At 39.7% G+C, this 19,219-nt stretch overlaps 1 protein-coding gene across 47 annotated transcripts in view; it reads left to right on the top strand.

The window, feature by feature from the left end:
• Positions 1-426: 426 nt before the first annotated feature.
• TCF7L2 (transcription factor 7 like 2) overlaps positions 427-19,219 on the top strand; it is a 206,020-nt gene continuing 187,227 nt past the window's right edge. For 43 of the 47 annotated variants that reach the window (XM_038409223.2, XM_043518340.1, XM_043518316.1 and 40 more), the window contains exons 1-3: positions 427-1,277; positions 1,581-1,647; positions 1,873-1,997. In XM_038409223.2, the coding sequence (XP_038265151.1) occupies positions 1,089-1,277; positions 1,581-1,647; positions 1,873-1,997 (381 nt within the window). In that variant the 5' untranslated portion in view covers positions 427-1,088. The remainder of the gene's footprint in view (positions 1,278-1,580; positions 1,648-1,872; positions 1,998-19,219) is intronic. The other 4 variants (XM_038409228.2, XM_038409226.2, XM_043518352.1 and 1 more) reach the window with 3 other exon arrangements.

Raw genomic sequence — 19,219 nt, 5'->3', positions numbered from 1 at the left:
TGAGAAATTGCACTTTCCCCCATGCATACAAATGTATATATTTAATAGCCTCTGCTCTGTAAAAGTTACTGTTTTGCAAACAGCAGACACAAGGGCAGGCGTCTTTTCCTCTCTTCCTAACTCCTATATCTATTTCTCGTTTTTCCTCCTTGGGCAAATGCACTTTTGAAGTGCCGTGCAATTTTCTCTTCTCCCCCCCGCCTGTGTTTTGTTTTTCTCTGGGTCATTCCCTTGCAATCCCTCCTCCCCCTCCATTGTCTCCCTTAAATCCATTCCCTTTTTTCCCCCTAACCCTCACTAAACTCTCTCTGGCTCTTGCCAAAAAGGATCATTGTTAGTTTCTCCAACCCCCCCCGCTCTCTTTCCCCTCGCTCAGTCCCCAAACCTGTTTATTTATGCACACGTCACCGGGGGAGCCCCCGCCCCCTCCTGCATCTCATTAAGTGCCTAGTGTGTGTCTCTCTCCCTGTCAATAATCCCGGATCCTAGACTTCTCCGTTCCTCCGGATTTCGATCCCCCTTTTTCTATCTGTCAATCAGCGCCGCCTTTGAACTGAAAAGCTCTCAGTCTAACTTCAACTCACTCAAACCCGAGCGGCACGGGCTCCCTATGTCTGCGGCGTCTGCCCCCCTCTCCAGCTGACTTCTTGTTTGGTTTGTTTGTATTTTTTTTTTAAACAATAACTCCCTTCCTCCCCCCCCCCCGCGGCTCTTTTTTGTGTAATTATTATTATTCTCACATTGGGCGTGAGGGGTTTGTGCGCCTTTGGCACGTTGATCAGCTCCCTGGAAGGAAGGAAGGAAGGAAGAGAGAGAGAGAGAGAGAGAGGGGGGGGAATCCAGAAGAAGGAGAAGAAGAAACTCAAAGTCACTGGTGCGGAGAGGAAAGGAAAGACATTTCCCTCCCCTCCACCTCCTTCTTTTTCCCCTCCCCAGGAGGAAAGAGAGAAGAAGAAGAAGAAAATCCCTTCACCTTGGACTTTCCCCCCCTTTCCCCCCCCCCGTGCAAAACTTTTTTCCTTTCCCCCCCCCCCCCTCCCCTTTCCCTTTTTGCAAAATTGCTGCCGGTGGGGTGAGCCGGCAGGAAAATGCCGCAGCTGAACGGCGGTGGAGGAGACGACTTGGGGGCCAACGATGAGCTGATCTCTTTCAAAGACGAAGGGGAGCAGGAGGAGAAGATCTCGGACAACTCCTCGGCAGAGCGGGATTTAGCCGATGTCAAGTCCTCCCTGGTCAATGAATCGGAAACGAATCAAAACAGCTCCTCAGACTCGGAGGTAAGGAGGGGAACCCCCAAATCCCCCCCACCCCACGCCGCCGCCCTTGGCTTAGGGGGCAGAGGGGAGTTGTGCTTTGACACTGCGTTACGGGGCTAACCCTCAAACACAACTTGGGGGGGGGGGGCCGGGGAGGGAGGAGAGCGTGTTGCGATGTTGCTACAATGTTTGGCTTTAAGTTTCCTCCATTGCACAAACTTGTAACTCTGTTTCTCTCTCTCTCTCTCCCCCCCCCTTCCATCTTTTGGTGTGTGTATGTCCCCCATCTTTCCTCCCTCCCCCCCCCCCCCCCGGTGCTCCCAGGCGGAGAGGCGGCCCCCGCCTAGGTCCGAAACTTTCAGAGATAAATCGAGGGAAAGTTTAGAAGAAGGTGAGTCCCCCCCCAGCGAGGAGTCCCCCAGCTCCGCGGGGCGACCTGCCGCAGCAAGCCCAGCGCGGCCCCAGCTGCGCGGGGCTGTGCCGCTGGCGGGTCGCCCAACTTCGCCTGGCGGGGGGTGGTGGGGGGGGGCAGAGACACTTTCTAAACAAAGTTCCCCCCCCTCTTTTTATCCCCCCCTTTTCACCCCCCCTCTCTCTTTCTGTCCCGCCATGTTAGCTGCGAAAAGGCAAGATGGAGGGTTGTTTAAGGGCCCACCGTACCCTGGTTATCCTTTTATAATGATCCCCGACCTGACCAGCCCGTACCTCCCCAATGGATCGCTCTCTCCAACTGCAAGAACAGTAAGTGGCGCCTCTACCTCTCTCTGTTTCTTAAACCATCGTTCACTGCTAGCATGGTACGTTTCCTTCCTCTCCCCCCCACCATTGCTAAGCCCCCGCTGCCTCCTGCATGTCCTCCCCTCCCCGCCCGCCCGCAACTTTCCAAACTTTTATGGCTTTTGCAGAATGGGATTTGTTTACCCTTCGCCATATTTTTTCTTTTTGCTTTTAAAAAAAAACCAAAAAACAACAACACCCCCCCCCCCCCCCCCCCCAAAAAAAAACCTTTCAGGTTTGCGGGGAGGTCTTTTCACCTCTCGCTTCTCCCGTCTCCAAAATAAAATACAATTAAACTAAATCCCAGGCTGTGTTTTGGTTTCTTTCTCATCAGCTGAATCTCAAATCTGATTTCTACAAACTCTTTCTTTTCCATGGTGAATGATCGGTTTTCTTCTGCCCTCTTCAGTGGCGTCTTGGTCTCTTCCCCCCCCTCCCTTTTTTACCTCCCCCTTAACCCTTTCCTTGCTGCAGAAGCTCCCTCAAATACTGATGTACTGTATCAGCAGTCACCAAGTTATATAGTTTCTCTCTTAATCCTGTTTTGTAAAGAGTAGAAACTTCAAAAAAAAAAATCCATTGCAAGTTGTCTGGCCTTTTCACTTCGGTTCGGCAATTTCTCTCTCTTTGTGTTTATGGCAAGTTCTTGTACACTTCTTTTTGCGGCGGGGGGAGGGTGTTCTTGACATTTAATTGCAAACTCACATGCTTGATTCTTTTAAACTGAACAAATCTTGATCAGGGAGATGAATCTATCTCTTGAACACTCACAGAAAAAGCCCATCCTTACCCCGAGGTAAACACACAGCTCTTATTTTGCAATGGGAGAAAGACCTGAAGGAGTTCTTTCTTTATTTGTGTGTGGCTAAGCTGAGTCCTGAAAGGAGTTAGAGCAGAGCACAGACCAGGACTGATACAATAAACAGAAACTGCCTTTTAAAAAAAAAAATGAATAAATTAAACAACCCCCCACTTGGAAGTGCATTCTAAAAATAGTAACCTTGATGAAAATATATGTGTGTGTGGATAAAGGGTTAGATTTTCTGGGTAAAAGTGTGTGTGTATGGAGGAGGAAAAGGAGGGAAGTAATTGTAGTTCACATAGTGGTGGTCTATTAAACTTTGGGGTTTGATGGGAGTAGGTTTGTCTCTTGCTGCTGTTTCTCCTTTGATATCTTGTAGTATCACTAACTGCTGTATACCCCTATGTAACACACATCAAGACTAATTTTTTTTTTTTAAAGGAGAGTTTTTTAATTATGAATGGTAAACCTATGGGGAGTACAAAATGCTAAGAAGTGTTTGTTTACACTTGCCTGGTTGTCATTTTGCATTCTTTAGGTGCTTTTAAATCTGAAGGGTCCCCCACCATCACCATGTATCTGTTTACACATTTTTTGTAACATGAGAGAGCAATTTGAAATAACAGATCTACTGTTCTGTAGATGTTGAATCTGTGCTAATGGATTAAGTCTTGGACGATTCCAGTTTATCAGATCTACAAGTGTTTCAAAGCGTTAAAATATTAAACATCAGGTCAGGCTTGTTTTCACTCAGTAAAGTGGCAGTAGCAACCTAGATTAGTCAATATAGAGGAATAGAAATATGAAAAAAATATTTTTCTAGTTTTGCAGGTATTTAAGGATGTGATAGCGTTTTAGTTATTTTATTATGGTTATTATCTTGTAAAGCTGCTTTTCAAGCGCCATGATTTCTAAGACAGTGGAAGAGGATGACTGCAGTTTGTAATTTTAATGATTGGGGAGGGGAAAAGCATGGGCAGAATGCATTATATTTTGCTTCAAATATGGTTATGTATGTATTTTGTGTGTGCATGGCTTTTTTTAAAAAAAAAAAAAAAATTAAATTCTGTTCAAGATCTCAGAGTATTCCCCCAAAATTACTTTGTTCCAAATAGTTTTATATTGTAGTTTTTTAAAAACTTAAAATGCATTTCAGTATTCCAAGAATAGTTAGCTTAATTGAGGTCTCACATTTGGTTTTTGTCTTCAGATTTTTTTTCAAAAATATTTTTGTTACAACAGCCATAATTCCTTCTTTTTTCTTGTTAGAACCTAAGGATCTGGATCATTTAGTAGTTACCTTTAATGGATATATTCCTCCCCTTCTCCCTACATTTTAAAAAAGGCCTTCATAAGAATGTTCTGTTTGTATGAATTAAAGGTATTGTATAAAAGATTACATATTATTTTATTGTTGACATAGCAGGTGGCCTTGTAGTGTGTTATCAGATGGATTCTAAAAGGGATATTTCCATTCTCAATAGGCAATTTTATAATTTGCACATCAGGAACCACAAACCTTTTCATATCTTAACCTTTTTTCTTTTACATTCTGTATGTCTCCGTGTTTGCTTACCACTTAATTATGGGTGGAAAAAAATTAAAGTTATTCATTTAGGCCTGAAAGCAGAATAATTTAAAGATTAGGAAGGATAGATGTTGTCTGACATACTGTATGTTCTGGGTATATTCTTGACATCTACTAAAGCAGCTTTGAATCCCAAACCAGGTAGATTTTAGTTTTAAATGCAAGTTGGAAATGTATAGAAAATTCTGCATAGTTATTATTTAATATATAAAAAATACATATTGTGTAGACTTCTAATACCCTATCCTTTACATTTTCAGAGAGTATAAGGTAAAAAGGTGTAGTTGTGGAACATATGTTTTTTTCTTTTTTGTTCTGCTGCTGTGGTTTGTTTGTTAACTTTGGTTTAGCAGAATTTTTGTTAATTGTAAATGTATCTGCAGCTGTCTGTTGTTCAAAAGCGAACTCCTAAGAACACTGATTTCTTCTTTTCTTTTTTAAGAACGTAAAGAATTTTGAAGTATCATTAAATCTGCTTATGATGAATAATACATTATCTCAAAAATAATGCTTTAATTGTTGAAGACTCCATAAAGCTTGAGAGTAATAATTTTATTTTAAAATGACAAAGATTTGTCTGTATAATGTTAATTTTGTCTTTGATAGAGTAATGTGGATGGCTTTTAAGAATACAGATACGCATTAAGGAGAGATCTAGTCAAATAAGAATGAAGTAATGTATCTGAGAATCTCTGTCTCACATATACTTGAAGAGGGACTGTGGTAGCTGGCTATTAGGAATAATAAAAGAAATTGTTTTCATTTCAAAGTTTAAAAACAGAGAAGTTGTATTTAATTTGAATCCTGCATTTAGTGGTTTAGTTAATATTTTCAACCAGCAAATAGAAATATTTTGTTAAGAATATTTACGAGCAGATTTTTCATATTTTTATCAGTGCTGTTGCATCTTCCTTTGCCCTAAATTGTTTGCTTTCCAAGTGAGAGATTTGTTACTAGATTGCACATAAGGCAGCATTTTGTGTTCATTCCTGAATTTTGAATGCTTGGCACAGGAAAATATGAGAGCAGCCCATTCACTAAGGTTTATGTTCAGTGAAGGAAACTTAAAAAATAACAGACTTGAAAAATGGATGTTTTCCTTTATCTACTGAATCAAACATAATCCTTTTTAATACAAAAGAGGTAGACACTGAAGTGTGAAGGGTTAATGGTGGTCCTTTTTTCCCTCCTTGAATTGTTTTGACAGCACTTTTCAAAGTGTGACATTCCAAGCCCCTTGCAATACATTGTAATATTACTGTAATTACACAGGTCATTACATTTTAAATAGAGAACAATAAAATGCTTATGGGTACTGAAAAAGAACAGGTGTTCTTGCCCTTCTTTTGGTATTTATGCTAATTGTTTTTCATCTCCTTCAGAAATATTTATGGCTAGGCATGTTAAGATTTCAGTTTCGATATGACAGTATTAATTCTGTACTAATCTTAATGGTTGCGGTTTAATGTCTGCAATATGGATTATGGTATTAACATCCACCAACTAGTTTAATAATGTAGATATAACTTAATATGTCAGAACTTTAGTGCTCTATGATACTTAGCATTCAGTGATGTGCGTTATTCACTCTCTCTCTCTCTTTTTAATGGACATGTTTTTAATAAAGTTTCTGGAATTGTGTAGGAACATGCTATTATATAAGAATTGATGGTCCTGTGGTATAAATTGGTTGGAAGGTACAATATGCTTAAGTAGATAGATTGCTAATTCTGCAGCAGAGTGAATCATTGGTGGTGGTATACAATGGTAAATAGTCTGGATTCTGTTTAATTTTTTTCCACAAAGAATCTGAATGTCCCTGATATGATTTCATTTTAGAGAAAATTCAGCATTGGTTGGTCAGCCAGCTTCTCTGTGAAGGGGCTATGAAAAATAGTTATAGCAAAGTTTCATGTTTCTGGGAGCTTGCAAAACAATATAATGCAGTACTGTTACTTGAGTATACAGGATAATTGCAGTACTGCACTTCATTAAAAATAATATTTGCTTTGGAAATTGAATATTTTAATAGGTGCACCGGTGGCTGATCTGTACTTGAAAAATTAGAGTAGATGCCTTTCCAGGTTTTGAATGTATTTATACATTATTGGTGTTGGATTTTTTTTCTATTCTTTTCTCTCTGTTTTTATTTGCTTTTTGTTTTCTTCAAACACAAAAATATGTTGGTTAGTCAGTTCAAAAATATGGTGCAGCTTTCACTGAAGATTGTAAACCAGAGTTCAGGTAAAAAAGTGTTTTACATTTGTCAGATTTTCATGACTGGGTTTCAAAATCAGATTAAAAATGGCTTGTAGAGAAAGGACAGCTGCAGATTTTTTGGTTGGACGTGAGTTTCTATGCCATGACTAAAACTCTGAGGACCTTTTCCCAGCTGTCTTGGAGTTATGTGGAAGTTGGATTATTGGCAGTTAAGCATGAGACAACCTGGATTTAGCAAATGCTCTCCTACACAGGAAGTAGATGACATTATAGTGGGGGAAGGGAGGAGATTCTTGTGCAGACAGAAGCAGGCAAGAAATAATATGCTTCTTCCCCCCCATCTCCTCGCCCCCTCAACTTCAAAACAAGTGTTTGCTTATATGTGTGTGTATACATTTTTTTCCCCATGGTTTGTACATGAATAGGATATTATCACCCCTACACTGTAACTGTTGTGAGAACTTTTGTTTCGTGGTGTTGTTTGTAGGGTTAGAGAGAAGTTTAGAGGTGTGTGTCTGTGTGTTTTTCTTCAGGTACTAATTACTGTAAATATGCAAGTAAGCCTTAAACTTGGGTTCATAATTGGGCACGTTTGTGAAGGAAATGGTTAATTTTACAACCAAAGGCAAACTTGCACCTCGACAGGTCTGCTGAAAGAAATGTGCCACAGTCATTTGCTGGCAAGCAGCACGGAGTCATAAATCCACAGGGTTTATTTACAGCCTATAACACTTATGAATGTTAAGATATTTGACGCCACGCTGGCCTTATAATATCCAAGGTCCACAGACATTGGCAGTGGGTCAAATTTCTTTCACTAATTATAAGCAATGAGAGATTGGGGGGTGGGGGTGGAAATCATGAAAACCCCAAAAAGCTAAGAATATTGCACTCCTCCTCCTAACTGCAGGTTTGTGTTTTTGCTGTTTACGTAGGATATAGTTAAGTTTATAATTAACACTTGTAGTGCAGAAAAATTCAAGAGCAATTCTAAACAATGCGGACAGCCAAATTAAAAAAAAAATGTTACTACAGTTTGCATCCTTTATGAACACACTGACAGTATTGTGTAGTGTATCTAGATACCAACCCAACAAAATATTTCCCAGAATATTTAAACTTGATACCTGGAACTGCCCTTTAATTTATTGATGTACCAATGAGCCGGAAAAAGAAAAATCACATGCCAGGATTAATGCACAAGTTAAACGCATCTTGGAAATGTGTATTATTAGCATGATTTTTTTTTAAAGATGTTTGGATAGGACTTCAGTAAAAAGCTACATTATGTGAAAACACACACAGAGTACAGCAGTTAACATTGTGAGCTTCGAAACAATAGTTGGATGAAAAAGGTTTTATGTGCTTCCAGAGGAAAAATCTGAGTTTGCAGGGAGGACTGGAAGTAGTGTTTGGGAGAAGAAAACGGTATCTGAGGATGTGTAGAGAATCCAGAGACCAGGGGAAGGTTATTAGATGACTAAGAAAGAATGCTAAAGTGCAGAGAGAAATATTACAGACTTGAAAAAACATATTTGGGTGAATGACTGAAGGGGAAGTTGGGGAGCTAGGGATTGATTCTTAAGTGTCAAGAAAGTCTTGGGGGACAAGGAAAAACATTTTCTTCACTCAGTAAAGCTTGTTGTTCACAGCTCACTCTTGATTAAACATGCTTTCCTGGAGTGGGCAGTTAAAATTTAAGTGCTTCTCTCTTGCCTGTGTGCTGTGTGTGTTTTAAACTAGACAACATGATGAATAAACTGTGCCTAGGTATTAATCTAATTTTAATTTCTCTAGTAGTTTCTTGATTTCAGCATCACCATAGATTACTGTCAAATCCAGATCACAGATACCAGGGGACAAGCTGGGAGAGTGGGGGAGAAAAAAGACTGAGAAATTGACTCTTGTTCTCCATGTGGGTTTCTTCTACAAACCATGCAAATCCTGACTCTTATTTTAAAAAAAAAAAAAAAAAAAAAAAAAAGGGAGGGGGGCCCTGTCATTGTACTTTCCACAAATAAATGTACAGGTAGTTTAGTTGAAGGCTTTATGCATTTTTCTAGTCAGTGGAATGCTGTAACTTATTAGCCTCTGGGGATAAATATGAATCCCTTAACACCACAGTACAAAGATGGTCTTGTAGTACCTTTTTAACAGGTTATCAACAGTGATGTTTTTTCATTTCGCAGGATACTTCGCCCCTCCCTCCTCATCTAATTCCATGCTGGCAATTGAATCCATTCTAGTTTATTTTTTTGTTTTAGGCAGGCTAAAGCCTTGACCCTTATTCTTCTTGGGGTCATACACAGGCAGCCTATTGGGCCAGTGCTGAATGAGTTAAGTTGCTAACTAAAGTTTGGCTTCATGAAAGTAAATTTGAGGCCTGGTAGGCATTAGCAGGGCACAGCACATTTACAGAGCTTAATTAGTACGAACTGTAATTGTTCATGGGCTGCCAGAAGGAGTAATGTTCAGGAAAAGTGGAGTCGTTCTTTTGCAGTCTTCGGTTTTAAAACGATAAATCACTTGCATATTTGTGCAGTGATTCAAATGGAGCTGAGACCTCTCCATCTCAACATGTGGTAAATTGTAAAGTCAATGAATTGCAGATGTAGGGTACAGCCCAAAGAAAATGCAGAATGAATGGGCAAGAGTAATGCTGTAAATATTGACTGAGAGGATAACCGAGTTTCGGCTTGCTGTGCTAATTATGATGCACTAAAAACATCAGTAATTTTGTTCTAATCAATTTAAAGTTTCCTTAAACTAAATGCAGGGGTACTGCGTGACTTCACTTGAGGTGTTTTAGAAATACTGAATAACAATGGGATTCACACATGACAGCCAGATTAATTCCAGTTAATTCATTATGAGTAGTCTTAGATTTGTTCGTAAATGAATTGGTAATGATTGGACACTTTAAAATGACGCTGAAGCCACTTTTTAATGAGAAATGTTGTGGTAGAGAATGTCTTTGCGTTCTAGTTTGGAGTATGCTGGGAAAGCTGTAGTGAGTTCTGTGTTTCTTATCCACCCAGAAGTCCCATCAACTTCAGTGGGACTTCCTGGCTTCAGGAGCAATGTAGCATGAAACCCATAATCTGTACAGTACAGTTCATCTTGAACAGCTTTCTGTTACAAAAAACACTTATCCCTCTTGCAGTTATTAATGGAAGACTGTCTTCCCTCTGCCTGATTCAGAGACCACTGAGATCAGTGGACAGTCTCCCATTGATTTCAACAGGCTTTGGATCATGCCCTGTATGTCCTGACCTGACTTGAAAGATTTGCAAAAAGCGGTAAAAGGATTTTTTTTTTTTTTCAAACGAATGACCCTTCCTATAGTGTCTGGTTTCTGATTTTTAATATTTTAGATTCCTACAGGTATTTTATAAGTAAATAAAACAACTATTGGGGTGTGGTTCTGCAGCCATGGTACATCGAAACCCATGGTCCTCACCCCATGGAAGGCTCCCAGGGATTGCAGGGCCTGCTTTGAGGCCACCTTGCCAGTCAATACTGCCTTTCCGGTGTGAGTAGGTGGATTTGTATGGAAGTTGTAAAAGTTAATGATTGTTCTCTGACTCACAAGCTGCTGGTTTTAGTTTGAGGAAAAAAAATTAATGACAGTAAATGATGGAAATTATAGGAGACAAGTAGGCCTTGGTGAGAGGAAAAATAGATTTGCGTTGTTAAAATGTTTTTGCTTCTTGCTGAAGGAAGTGCAAGGTCAAGAGAAGATCTGTGGATAGTTTGTCTTTGTTGTCAGATGCTTAGGATGCTGAATTCTTTCATGCATATGGTCAGACATTTAAATCAAATTCTTAGATGCCTGTCCATGTGGATGTTAAAGATCCCATGGCATTTTTTTTTTAAATGGGTAGGAGATAATCCTTGTGTCCTGGCTAACAGTTTCCTCTACTCAGTAAAGCAGATAATTTTAATTCCCAAGGCTCTGTGGGAAGTACTGTTGAGTGCATAATGGCTGCCATGTTTGACTACAGTCTCTGCTTACCAGTGTCTAGCTTACTGCTTTGTAAAGCTCTCTAGAGTGCCTAAGGTGTGAAAGGTGCTATAAAAAACAAAATCCTGGTCTGTCTTTCAGTTCCACTGTGGTGCTGCAGTTGAACTCCCAAAAATAGATGGCTCCTCAGAAAAATACCAAATTGAAAATACTGCAGAGTACAACGTTTTGGCATGTGTGAGTTTGAATTTTAGAAACAAACGGTAGAAACAAAACACCTGCAACTTTTAAGAGATTCTTCACAGCCACAAAAGAAAGGGTCCAGCACCCATGTGAGTCGACAGCTCCCCCAGTTTATATCAGATCAGTTGTTTTAGGATATGGCCATGTCTATACTAGAGACAAGTAACTAAATCTGTTTTTTAAAAGCCTGTCTAGTTGAACTGGTGCAAATCCCTAATGAAGTTGTTACTGAACTAGTTTAACTCTTGCTTAAATTGGTTTAGCTTGGGTCGATAACTTATATAGATAAGCAAGGGTTAAATTAGCTTAAGAGCATCTACATTACAGGCTTGCTTTGGTTGAATTAGACCAATTTAAAATGGATGTAGTTAAACCAGTGCCACATTACAGGTATGGATAGGGCAATGGTTTTCAGACTTTTTGTATTGGTGTCCCCTTTCACACAGCAAGCCTCTGAGTGAGTGTGATTCCCCCCTTATACATTATAACCCGGGGGGGATATAATTAATGGGGGGTCGGGGCTGTCAGCCCCACAGAGCTGACAGCTCAGGATCCTCATGGAACCACCTTGTAACCACAATCCCCAGTTTGAGACCCCATGGGATAGGGTTTATGTGCAGCGTTACATATAGATACCTGCATTGGTGAGCTCCCAGACTCAACAAAGGACTATTGAAAGGTTGTGGGTGGTTTGTATGTTTAAATATTTACTGGTATAAAAAATCCTATGAGAAGATTTAACCTTGAGCGAACATATCAGAAGAATAAGTTGGTAGCCAGACTGGCTACCTTTTTGTTTGCCTTGAGAAGTAGAGGAGAGATTCTTTTCTCCATATGTGTCTGTCTAGAGGTATGAATTATTGTTCCATGTCTGGTTTCAGAGTAGCAGCCATGTTAGTCTGAATTCGCAAAAAGGAAAGGAGTACTTTTGGCACCTTAGAGACTAATAAATTTATTTGAGCATAAGCTTTTCGTGAGCTACAGCTCACTTCATCGGATGCATTCCGATAAAGTGCATCCGATGAAGTGAGCTGTAGCTCACGAAAGCTTATGCTCAAATAAATTTGTTAGTCTCTAAGGTGCCACAAGTACTCCTTTTCTTGTTCCATGTCTGGATGCCAAGTTGTTGTGTGTGGTTTTTGTTTTTGTTTTAAACTGAGCGTTTTAGTTTACTTCTCTGCTTCGCCCAAGCCCTCCCCATATTTTCCCCCAAAATAGAGCTAAGAGATTTTTGTATCTATACAAGAAACAGAGGGGTGTTTAAATAGAGAAGTCATGTTGTTTATGGAAGTTAGCCAAGCACATAACTTTTATAGTAGCCAAAAATATAACTATATAAAGAAAAATACATTGCCCCATAAAGGATGTTTATCTGCATAAGGACAATATATCTTCATAATCCATAGGCATCCTATATTTGATGATCTAATTTATTTATTCATTTTTTGGGGGTACTGTATCTTTTGCCTTGACATCAACTGTTGCTTACTCGTGGCAGTTAAGTGTATTTTGTGTTTAACTTCAGCTCATTTTTAAAAAATGTGAATGTCTATGAAAACTAGACCAAAAGTGGAATTGGATGAATGAAAATGGAATTTGGAATCATTACAGCTTTGTTAATATATTTGTAATGTGATTATCTGCCTGGTTACATGTGCATGTCTGTGTTTATGTATGTGATGTATATTATTCTAGTATGTATACTTTGTTATCAGGTGTCTATCCAATTTTAATTGACAGTATGAGATTCCTGTGGTTACCCTGTGCACAGATTGCTTTGGGGCTCTACAGGGTTTGTGGGAAGAAAAGATTCGACAAGTTTCCATTAAACTCTGAATCAGGCAATTGGAAAAGAGGAGAATGAAATGAGCTGAAAAGAGGAACAACTTGTTAATGTTGCATTCTGTGCTTGGAACGAGAAACCTCTTTTAGACAAGAGTGGTTCTCAGGCCAAGAATTTCAAACTCGCAGAGAAACCTGTCCAGAGCACAAAAGTTGTTTGAACGGGGTGCAGAATTGTCACAGTAATTAGAGCAATCTCCATTTACTGAGTGGCAGCTTTTATAAAGGACAGGGGATAAAGGGGTCAAATTCATCTTTCTCTCTGTGATTCGCTTTTGATGAACTGCTTCTGTGTATGTGAAGGAGTGTGTGCGTGTGTGGCCACATTTTCGACTACTCATCATTAAATTGGCCTTGTTTTATATGAACCCAAGAGTTGATTTGTTTTTTTTTTCCTCTAGTGACAATTCCAGGCAGTATGCTTTATCTTGCATTGGTATTCTAATTGGACTGATATACCATACTAGGGTGATACTGACTGAAATTTGCCTCTGCTTTGCTTTAGGAACAAACATATTTCTTAGTCAATATGCATCATTTTAGATCCAATGTGGCAATTTCAGACTCTTGCAAACAGTTCCATTAGCTTTAATAGGACTGCTTGCTTGTAGGAGCAAGGACTGTTTGCACAAAAGACGCTAGTGGCGGGGCTGGTCCCTTAAAGTTTTTCATCTTGTCAGTCTGGAGTTATGGAAGTCAGTCTGGAGTTTTGCTGTTGATCTCATTGGGAGAAGGTCCATAGGCTGCATGAGGTTGGGTCTTGGGAACAAGTCATATAATTTGTTACAGATTGTTTGTATTATGGTAATACCGAGGCCTCAATCCGGGCTCCATTGTGTCGGGTAATGTACAGACACGTGGAGAATGGATAGCTTCTTCAGCAATGTGAATGTTAGTAACAGGAAGAAAAGATTAAAAGTCAGTGGAAGTTAAGTTAGGCCTGCACCTAAGAATTAGATTGACCTAGCTATTGTTATTTAGGGCTGTGAAAAATTTCACACCCTGTGCAACGTAGTTGGGTTGACCTAATCCCCACTGTAAATGCGTCTAGGCCGGCGGAAGAATTCTTTGTTCCATGGAATTCTTCCATCGACCTATCTACTGCCTCTCAGAGAGATGGCTTAATTACATGTCTGGGGGGAAAACCCTTCTCTTGATGTAGGACGTGTCTATGCTCCGGCTGTAGCTGTAGCTGCTGTACTGTTGGCATACCCTAAATCGTTTAGTGACTTTTGAAAATTCTACCCTAAATGCATAAGTTATACAGATATATCCCCCGTTCGCATTTTATCTGTTGTTACTACTTTAGCCTGAGCTTCCGTAGAGCCTTTTTAAAAATCATGTAGGGATCTGCCATTGTAGTTCGTAATCTCTCTAGGGTAGAGACCTTTTTCTAATTACTTATGTGATACTGCTTTTGGACGCTGTGTAACTCAAATAACCCAATCTTGCCCCCTTCTTCCATCATTGTCCCCAAATACATAGGTGAACCTATATAGAAAAGAAACCTTTGCCCTCTCTCTTGCTCTGTAACCCTGTTCCTCCAACTTTAAATCCCACTTCCAGGAGAGGGGGAGTGGAGACTAGCCAGGCTGGGTGGGAATGGAGTGGGCACACACTTTTGCCTCCCCCTCCCAGCTGTTCCAAGAATCCCAGGAAGAGATAATACAGCCTTTTCCATGGTGCATTTTTTTGGGAGCCATGGGAGATTTGGGGGCACCCCCAAGGAAGTTGGGGAACAAAGGGTCCAAACTTGCCTCTCTTACTTTAATGGGATTTCTCATGTGAGATAAAGTCAGTGGAATTATTCACATGAATAAAGGTTGGGCTGCTAAAGTATTTGATTACTACATTCCAGGACCTAGATCAGATCAGATCAGATCAAGGCCTAAGTACACCTTCAAGTAGAGGAGAGCAGAATACTTGTAATTAAGTCCAGAATTTCTTGAAATAAAACACTTGTCACATTTCATTGGAAACCGGAAAATACACCAATTTCCCCGAAAAGAAACTGACACACATATATATATATATATATATATATATATATATATATATATATACAGGGGTTTTATTAAGCAAAATCTGACCATTTTCCACTGGAAATGGACCAGTTTTTAGGTGGACCTGGACCTATTTCTTAGCAAAATCAGATTTGTTATTTTGAGCAAAGGCAGCTTTTTTGCATCAAAAAGTTGTGAAAACTTGCTCAGGTGCAAGTTCTCAGTGCAAAAACCAGCTGCTCCGTCCACTGGGGAAGGGGATAGTGCCTGGTTTTCTGAATGCAGTTCCTCTCAAAGCAGATGCTTTTTTCCTTCACTTTTGTAGCGCTCTGCTTGTCGATGCCTTTGGTAATATGAATCTAGAGATTTGAACATTTCCAAAGTGAAGTACGCACACAGGGAATTTCCTTTTGGAATTCCATGCAGGGAATAGGTGATACTGGTAATCGCGTTCATTTGCTCGCTCGTTGTCATGACATGTAATAGAATTTATACTTACTTATACAGAAGATGGATGATATAATTTAGTCTAAAACGTGCTACTCTATAAGCCAGTTTTGATGTGCCTGCCAGCCTGAAAGTCCTCAATATGCATAGGTACAGTTATCAAAAACATGGCATTTATTTGGATATACCTGTTGCAATTTACTGGCCTCTATTAATGTTGCTTTCCTGCACCCAATCCCTCTTATTTTATAATCTGATAATTTCTCTGTAATGGATGTCTTCTTCAATTACATTTGTACTGTAGTAATTCTGCATCACTTGATATCTTATATTTGGTTATTGAATAGCCTTCCCTTTACTTTGGATTACTATGGTCATTTAAAACCTAGTAATAAATCACAATATGTGCATCTGCAATCAATGTCATGGCTCCAGTTAGATATGGAAGGAGAAAGCGGATGTCTTTTATTCATAAACTGCTTGAGATGTGGTCCTGTAGTTTGTGACGACAGCAAAAAGCTTTTATTTGATTTTTTTACGGTTTGTCATTCAGTTGCAAAGCACATGTTACGCATCCTATAAAAGCAGCCATTGGTTGCAATTCAGAGGGTATTCATCCCGCAGAGCCCCTACTACATCAAGTAGCATGATCAGTGTTTTTTCACAGTCTTTCTTTCCTGCCTGTTTTGGAGATTTATTTATTTATTTATTTTTTAAATGTGTGGTAATAAGTAATTTTAAGATAATAAGATGCTTCTTTTCAGGGGAATTCATCTCACATGTGTGGTCCCAATCCTGCAAAGACTCACAGATGTGTTTAACTTTACTCATCTGAATGTTCAGTGGGATTGCTCACATAGCTAAGGTTAAGCACAAGTAGAGATGTTAGCAGGATCAGGGCCTAAGTATGTAATCGTGGGGGTAAGTATGGAGGCTGCCTTTTTTTTCAGAGGGGTGAGAGTGAGGGGGAAGAAGGACCAAAGGTATACAAAAGAGATGCTGAGAACAAGGGGCAAATGTTTGTCATCTTGACTTCCTGCAGTCATGTTAAAGTACAGTCCTATCTGAAGAACAGCACTGTAAAAATGAAACCTTATTACATGACACGTCTATTCTCTATGCCATTCAGCAACTGCTAACTTGGGTCAGATTTTTAAAGGTTGCACAGAGATGAAGGCCAGAAAGGCCATCAAATCTAGTCTGACCCTCCTGTATGTCATAGGCCATTAAATTTCACCTAGATACCCTATATTAAGCCAAAATACATTTGTTTGGACTAAAACATTTCAGTCCTCAGGAAATGAAACTACCACAAGCAGAGAGCAAGAGAGGCCAATGCTTGAGTCCCCTGCAGTGGCCCTGATTTTAATGGGAATTAGGAGCCCAGGTGCTTTTGAAAATCCCACTAGGCGCTTGTCTCCCATCTTCAGGTGCCTAAATACCTTGTAAAATCTATTTTTAGTGCTGCTTGCTCCAGTAACTCTCCAGAGCCAGCACTGCTGAAGAGAGTGAATTGGATTCTGTTCCTTCTTTGTCAATTAGCTGAATGGTTTGTTAAATTTCAATTGCAGGGTGTGTCGGTTACACCCGTGCAAACCCACAGGCATAATTAAGGGCATAGTCTGAAGACTCTGGGGTTGCACAGGTCTAACTGAGGCCAAAATTTGGATTTCAGGGTCTCCTATTACTGCGTGTGGGTGAGTGTGTGTGAGAAGGAAAGAATCCAGCTTGATTTTTAGATCCCAGGTTAAAATTGCCTGGCAGACAGCTGGGGAAGGAGGAAAAGGAAAAATACATTTTAAGTACATTTGAAATGGAAACAGAAAAGAAATAAACTTTAGATAACTTCTCCGTGCCATTTTTTCCCCCCCCTCAGAGTCACTCTTCAGAGCAAAACCACACAGAAATGGTGTTAAACATTTGTGGCTTGATTGTCTTAGTGTTCTAGTTTAATTATGACTCATTTTTATATGTACCTAAAGTATTGGAACAGAACGGCAGTCTAGTCTGATCTAAACAAAAGTCAGTGGCATGAACACCAGATTTAAACTGGAGTAAATAAGATGAGAATTTGGCAATGAACTGTTCTTATGGAAATCAATAGTGCAACTCCCATTGGTTCTGATGGGGACAAAATCAAGTCCTTTGGCTCCTAGCTAAGGTATTTTTCCATTGCCTCAAATCAAAAGGGACTTGTATACAAGGAATGGGATTCAGGCTAATGGAAAAATATGTCCCAAAAGAACCTACTTTAAGTGGTTAAGTAGGCTCGGTGTGTGTCCTGGTGTCTGGTGCTACCTCAGAAGTGAAACTTCCATTAAACAAGACAGATGTCTGTGTAACAAATCCCTCCCTCTTACATGAGGTGTATAAGAGCACACCATAAAAGGCAAGAAAATTCAAATCTGAACCTCATAACTTTACTTTGATTTTGTTGTGCTGATTGTTTATGTAACTTCATTCATGTATGTATTGCAGTGTTCGGTGGTCATGCTCATTCTAGGGCTAACACTATTAAATCCAGAGGAATTACATTTGCGTGAATTTTATTTAAAAAAATAATTAATTGCCAATCTTCCAAGTCATCATTTGGTCTTCATACATTCTCTTCTAAAAACCCCTTTCTCTGCTGTCATCTTCTGTTGTTGTGCTAGGCTGTAAGCTCTTTAAGTCAGAGACATCATATTACCGTTACGTAAGATGTCTGTGGCTGAAGTGTGAAGAGCTATATTATAAATACCTGGTCAAATTATTCTTTGCAACAACATCAGTCAGTTTCAGTTCTCTTCAGCCCTTCCTCCTCTCCAGTTCAAGAACAAATGTTGCTGGTTACGCTGTTATACCGATTTGCTGCCTTTATGCCCTTTCAGCCTGTGGGTTGTTTGTGCCCACTTTGCTCTTCTTTGTGATAAGTGATTGCTCTCTAAGTAGCATGGTATTGGTCAAGTGACTGAAACTTTTTAACGATAATGATACGTGGACCCCTTGTTTTTGCACTTACGCTGTTTGCATGTGAATATGGGTATTCACATGAAGAATAACCAGCCTCCAAACATTTACGTGAAACCCATCTGCCTAAATGCTAATAGTGAATAATAAAGGTTGGAGCATTCTTCAATCCAGCAATCATTAGGAATTGGAAAAAATGTTCATTTTTTTTTAAATGTTCATTTTCCACCCTCAATATTTGACTAGCTCTAGTAATTTGGTGCACTGTGGGCATATTTCTCCACCGAGTGTCTTAAGAACTATACTAGCCACCAAAAACAGAGCTCCCCGAAGATAGTAGGGACATGTGGAAAGCAGAAATGTTTAATAGCACTTTTAAACAGAATTGATTGCCACAATAAATTGCAAACTGTTGGGATGGTTTTGTTTCTAGCACATGCAGTTGGCTGAGTAAATTACTGTATTGTTTCCCAATTGGACAGTTGTCTTTTCCTGTGTATCTCCTGCTATAGCTAATGGCAGGTTTGTGGGTAAAAGGACTGCATTATGCTACAACCTTGAGGTCCTGTCTATACTTGGATTTATTATTATTTATTTATTACTTGACATTAATACACTGGTGCAGTACACCCACAGTGAGACTGGGCTTGCCACACTATGATTTACATTGGTAAATTACTGCCGTAAATCCCACTGGTTTCAATCCCCATTTTGCACTGGTGCAGTGTGGTGTTTGCAGTATAGCCATATAGTGCAATATAACACAAGCGCACATTTGTTTAATATAGCAATCCATAATTAATATTTTTAGATGGCTGTTGGCATGCTTGGTAAACCTTCCCAAAATCTGATTAGGTTCCAGCACACAAACAAGCAGTTAAATAACTATGCGTGTGAGAAGTCTGGTTGATTTTCAGTGGGGCTGCTTGAGTGGACCAGGTAACCAGTGCATGGAATACCATCTTCCATGGCCTTGCCTGCATGCTAGCTAATACCAATTCAGGATCAGGACCGAAAAGGGTGTAGTGCAGCTGTGTTTTAGTAGTGCTGAAGTGTAGAAAAAGCCAAAATTTAGGCCCTAGGAGGTGGTGGGGAAGGAGGTGGGAATTTGGAATTAAGTGCAAAAAT

The sequence above is a fragment of the Dermochelys coriacea genome, chromosome 7 (assembly GCF_009764565.3).
Source record: "Dermochelys coriacea isolate rDerCor1 chromosome 7, rDerCor1.pri.v4, whole genome shotgun sequence".
Taxonomy (NCBI): Eukaryota; Metazoa; Chordata; order Testudines; family Dermochelyidae; genus Dermochelys; species Dermochelys coriacea.
The sequence above is the reverse complement of the archived record's forward strand: the minus strand, read 5'-3'. Positions and strand labels throughout refer to the sequence as shown.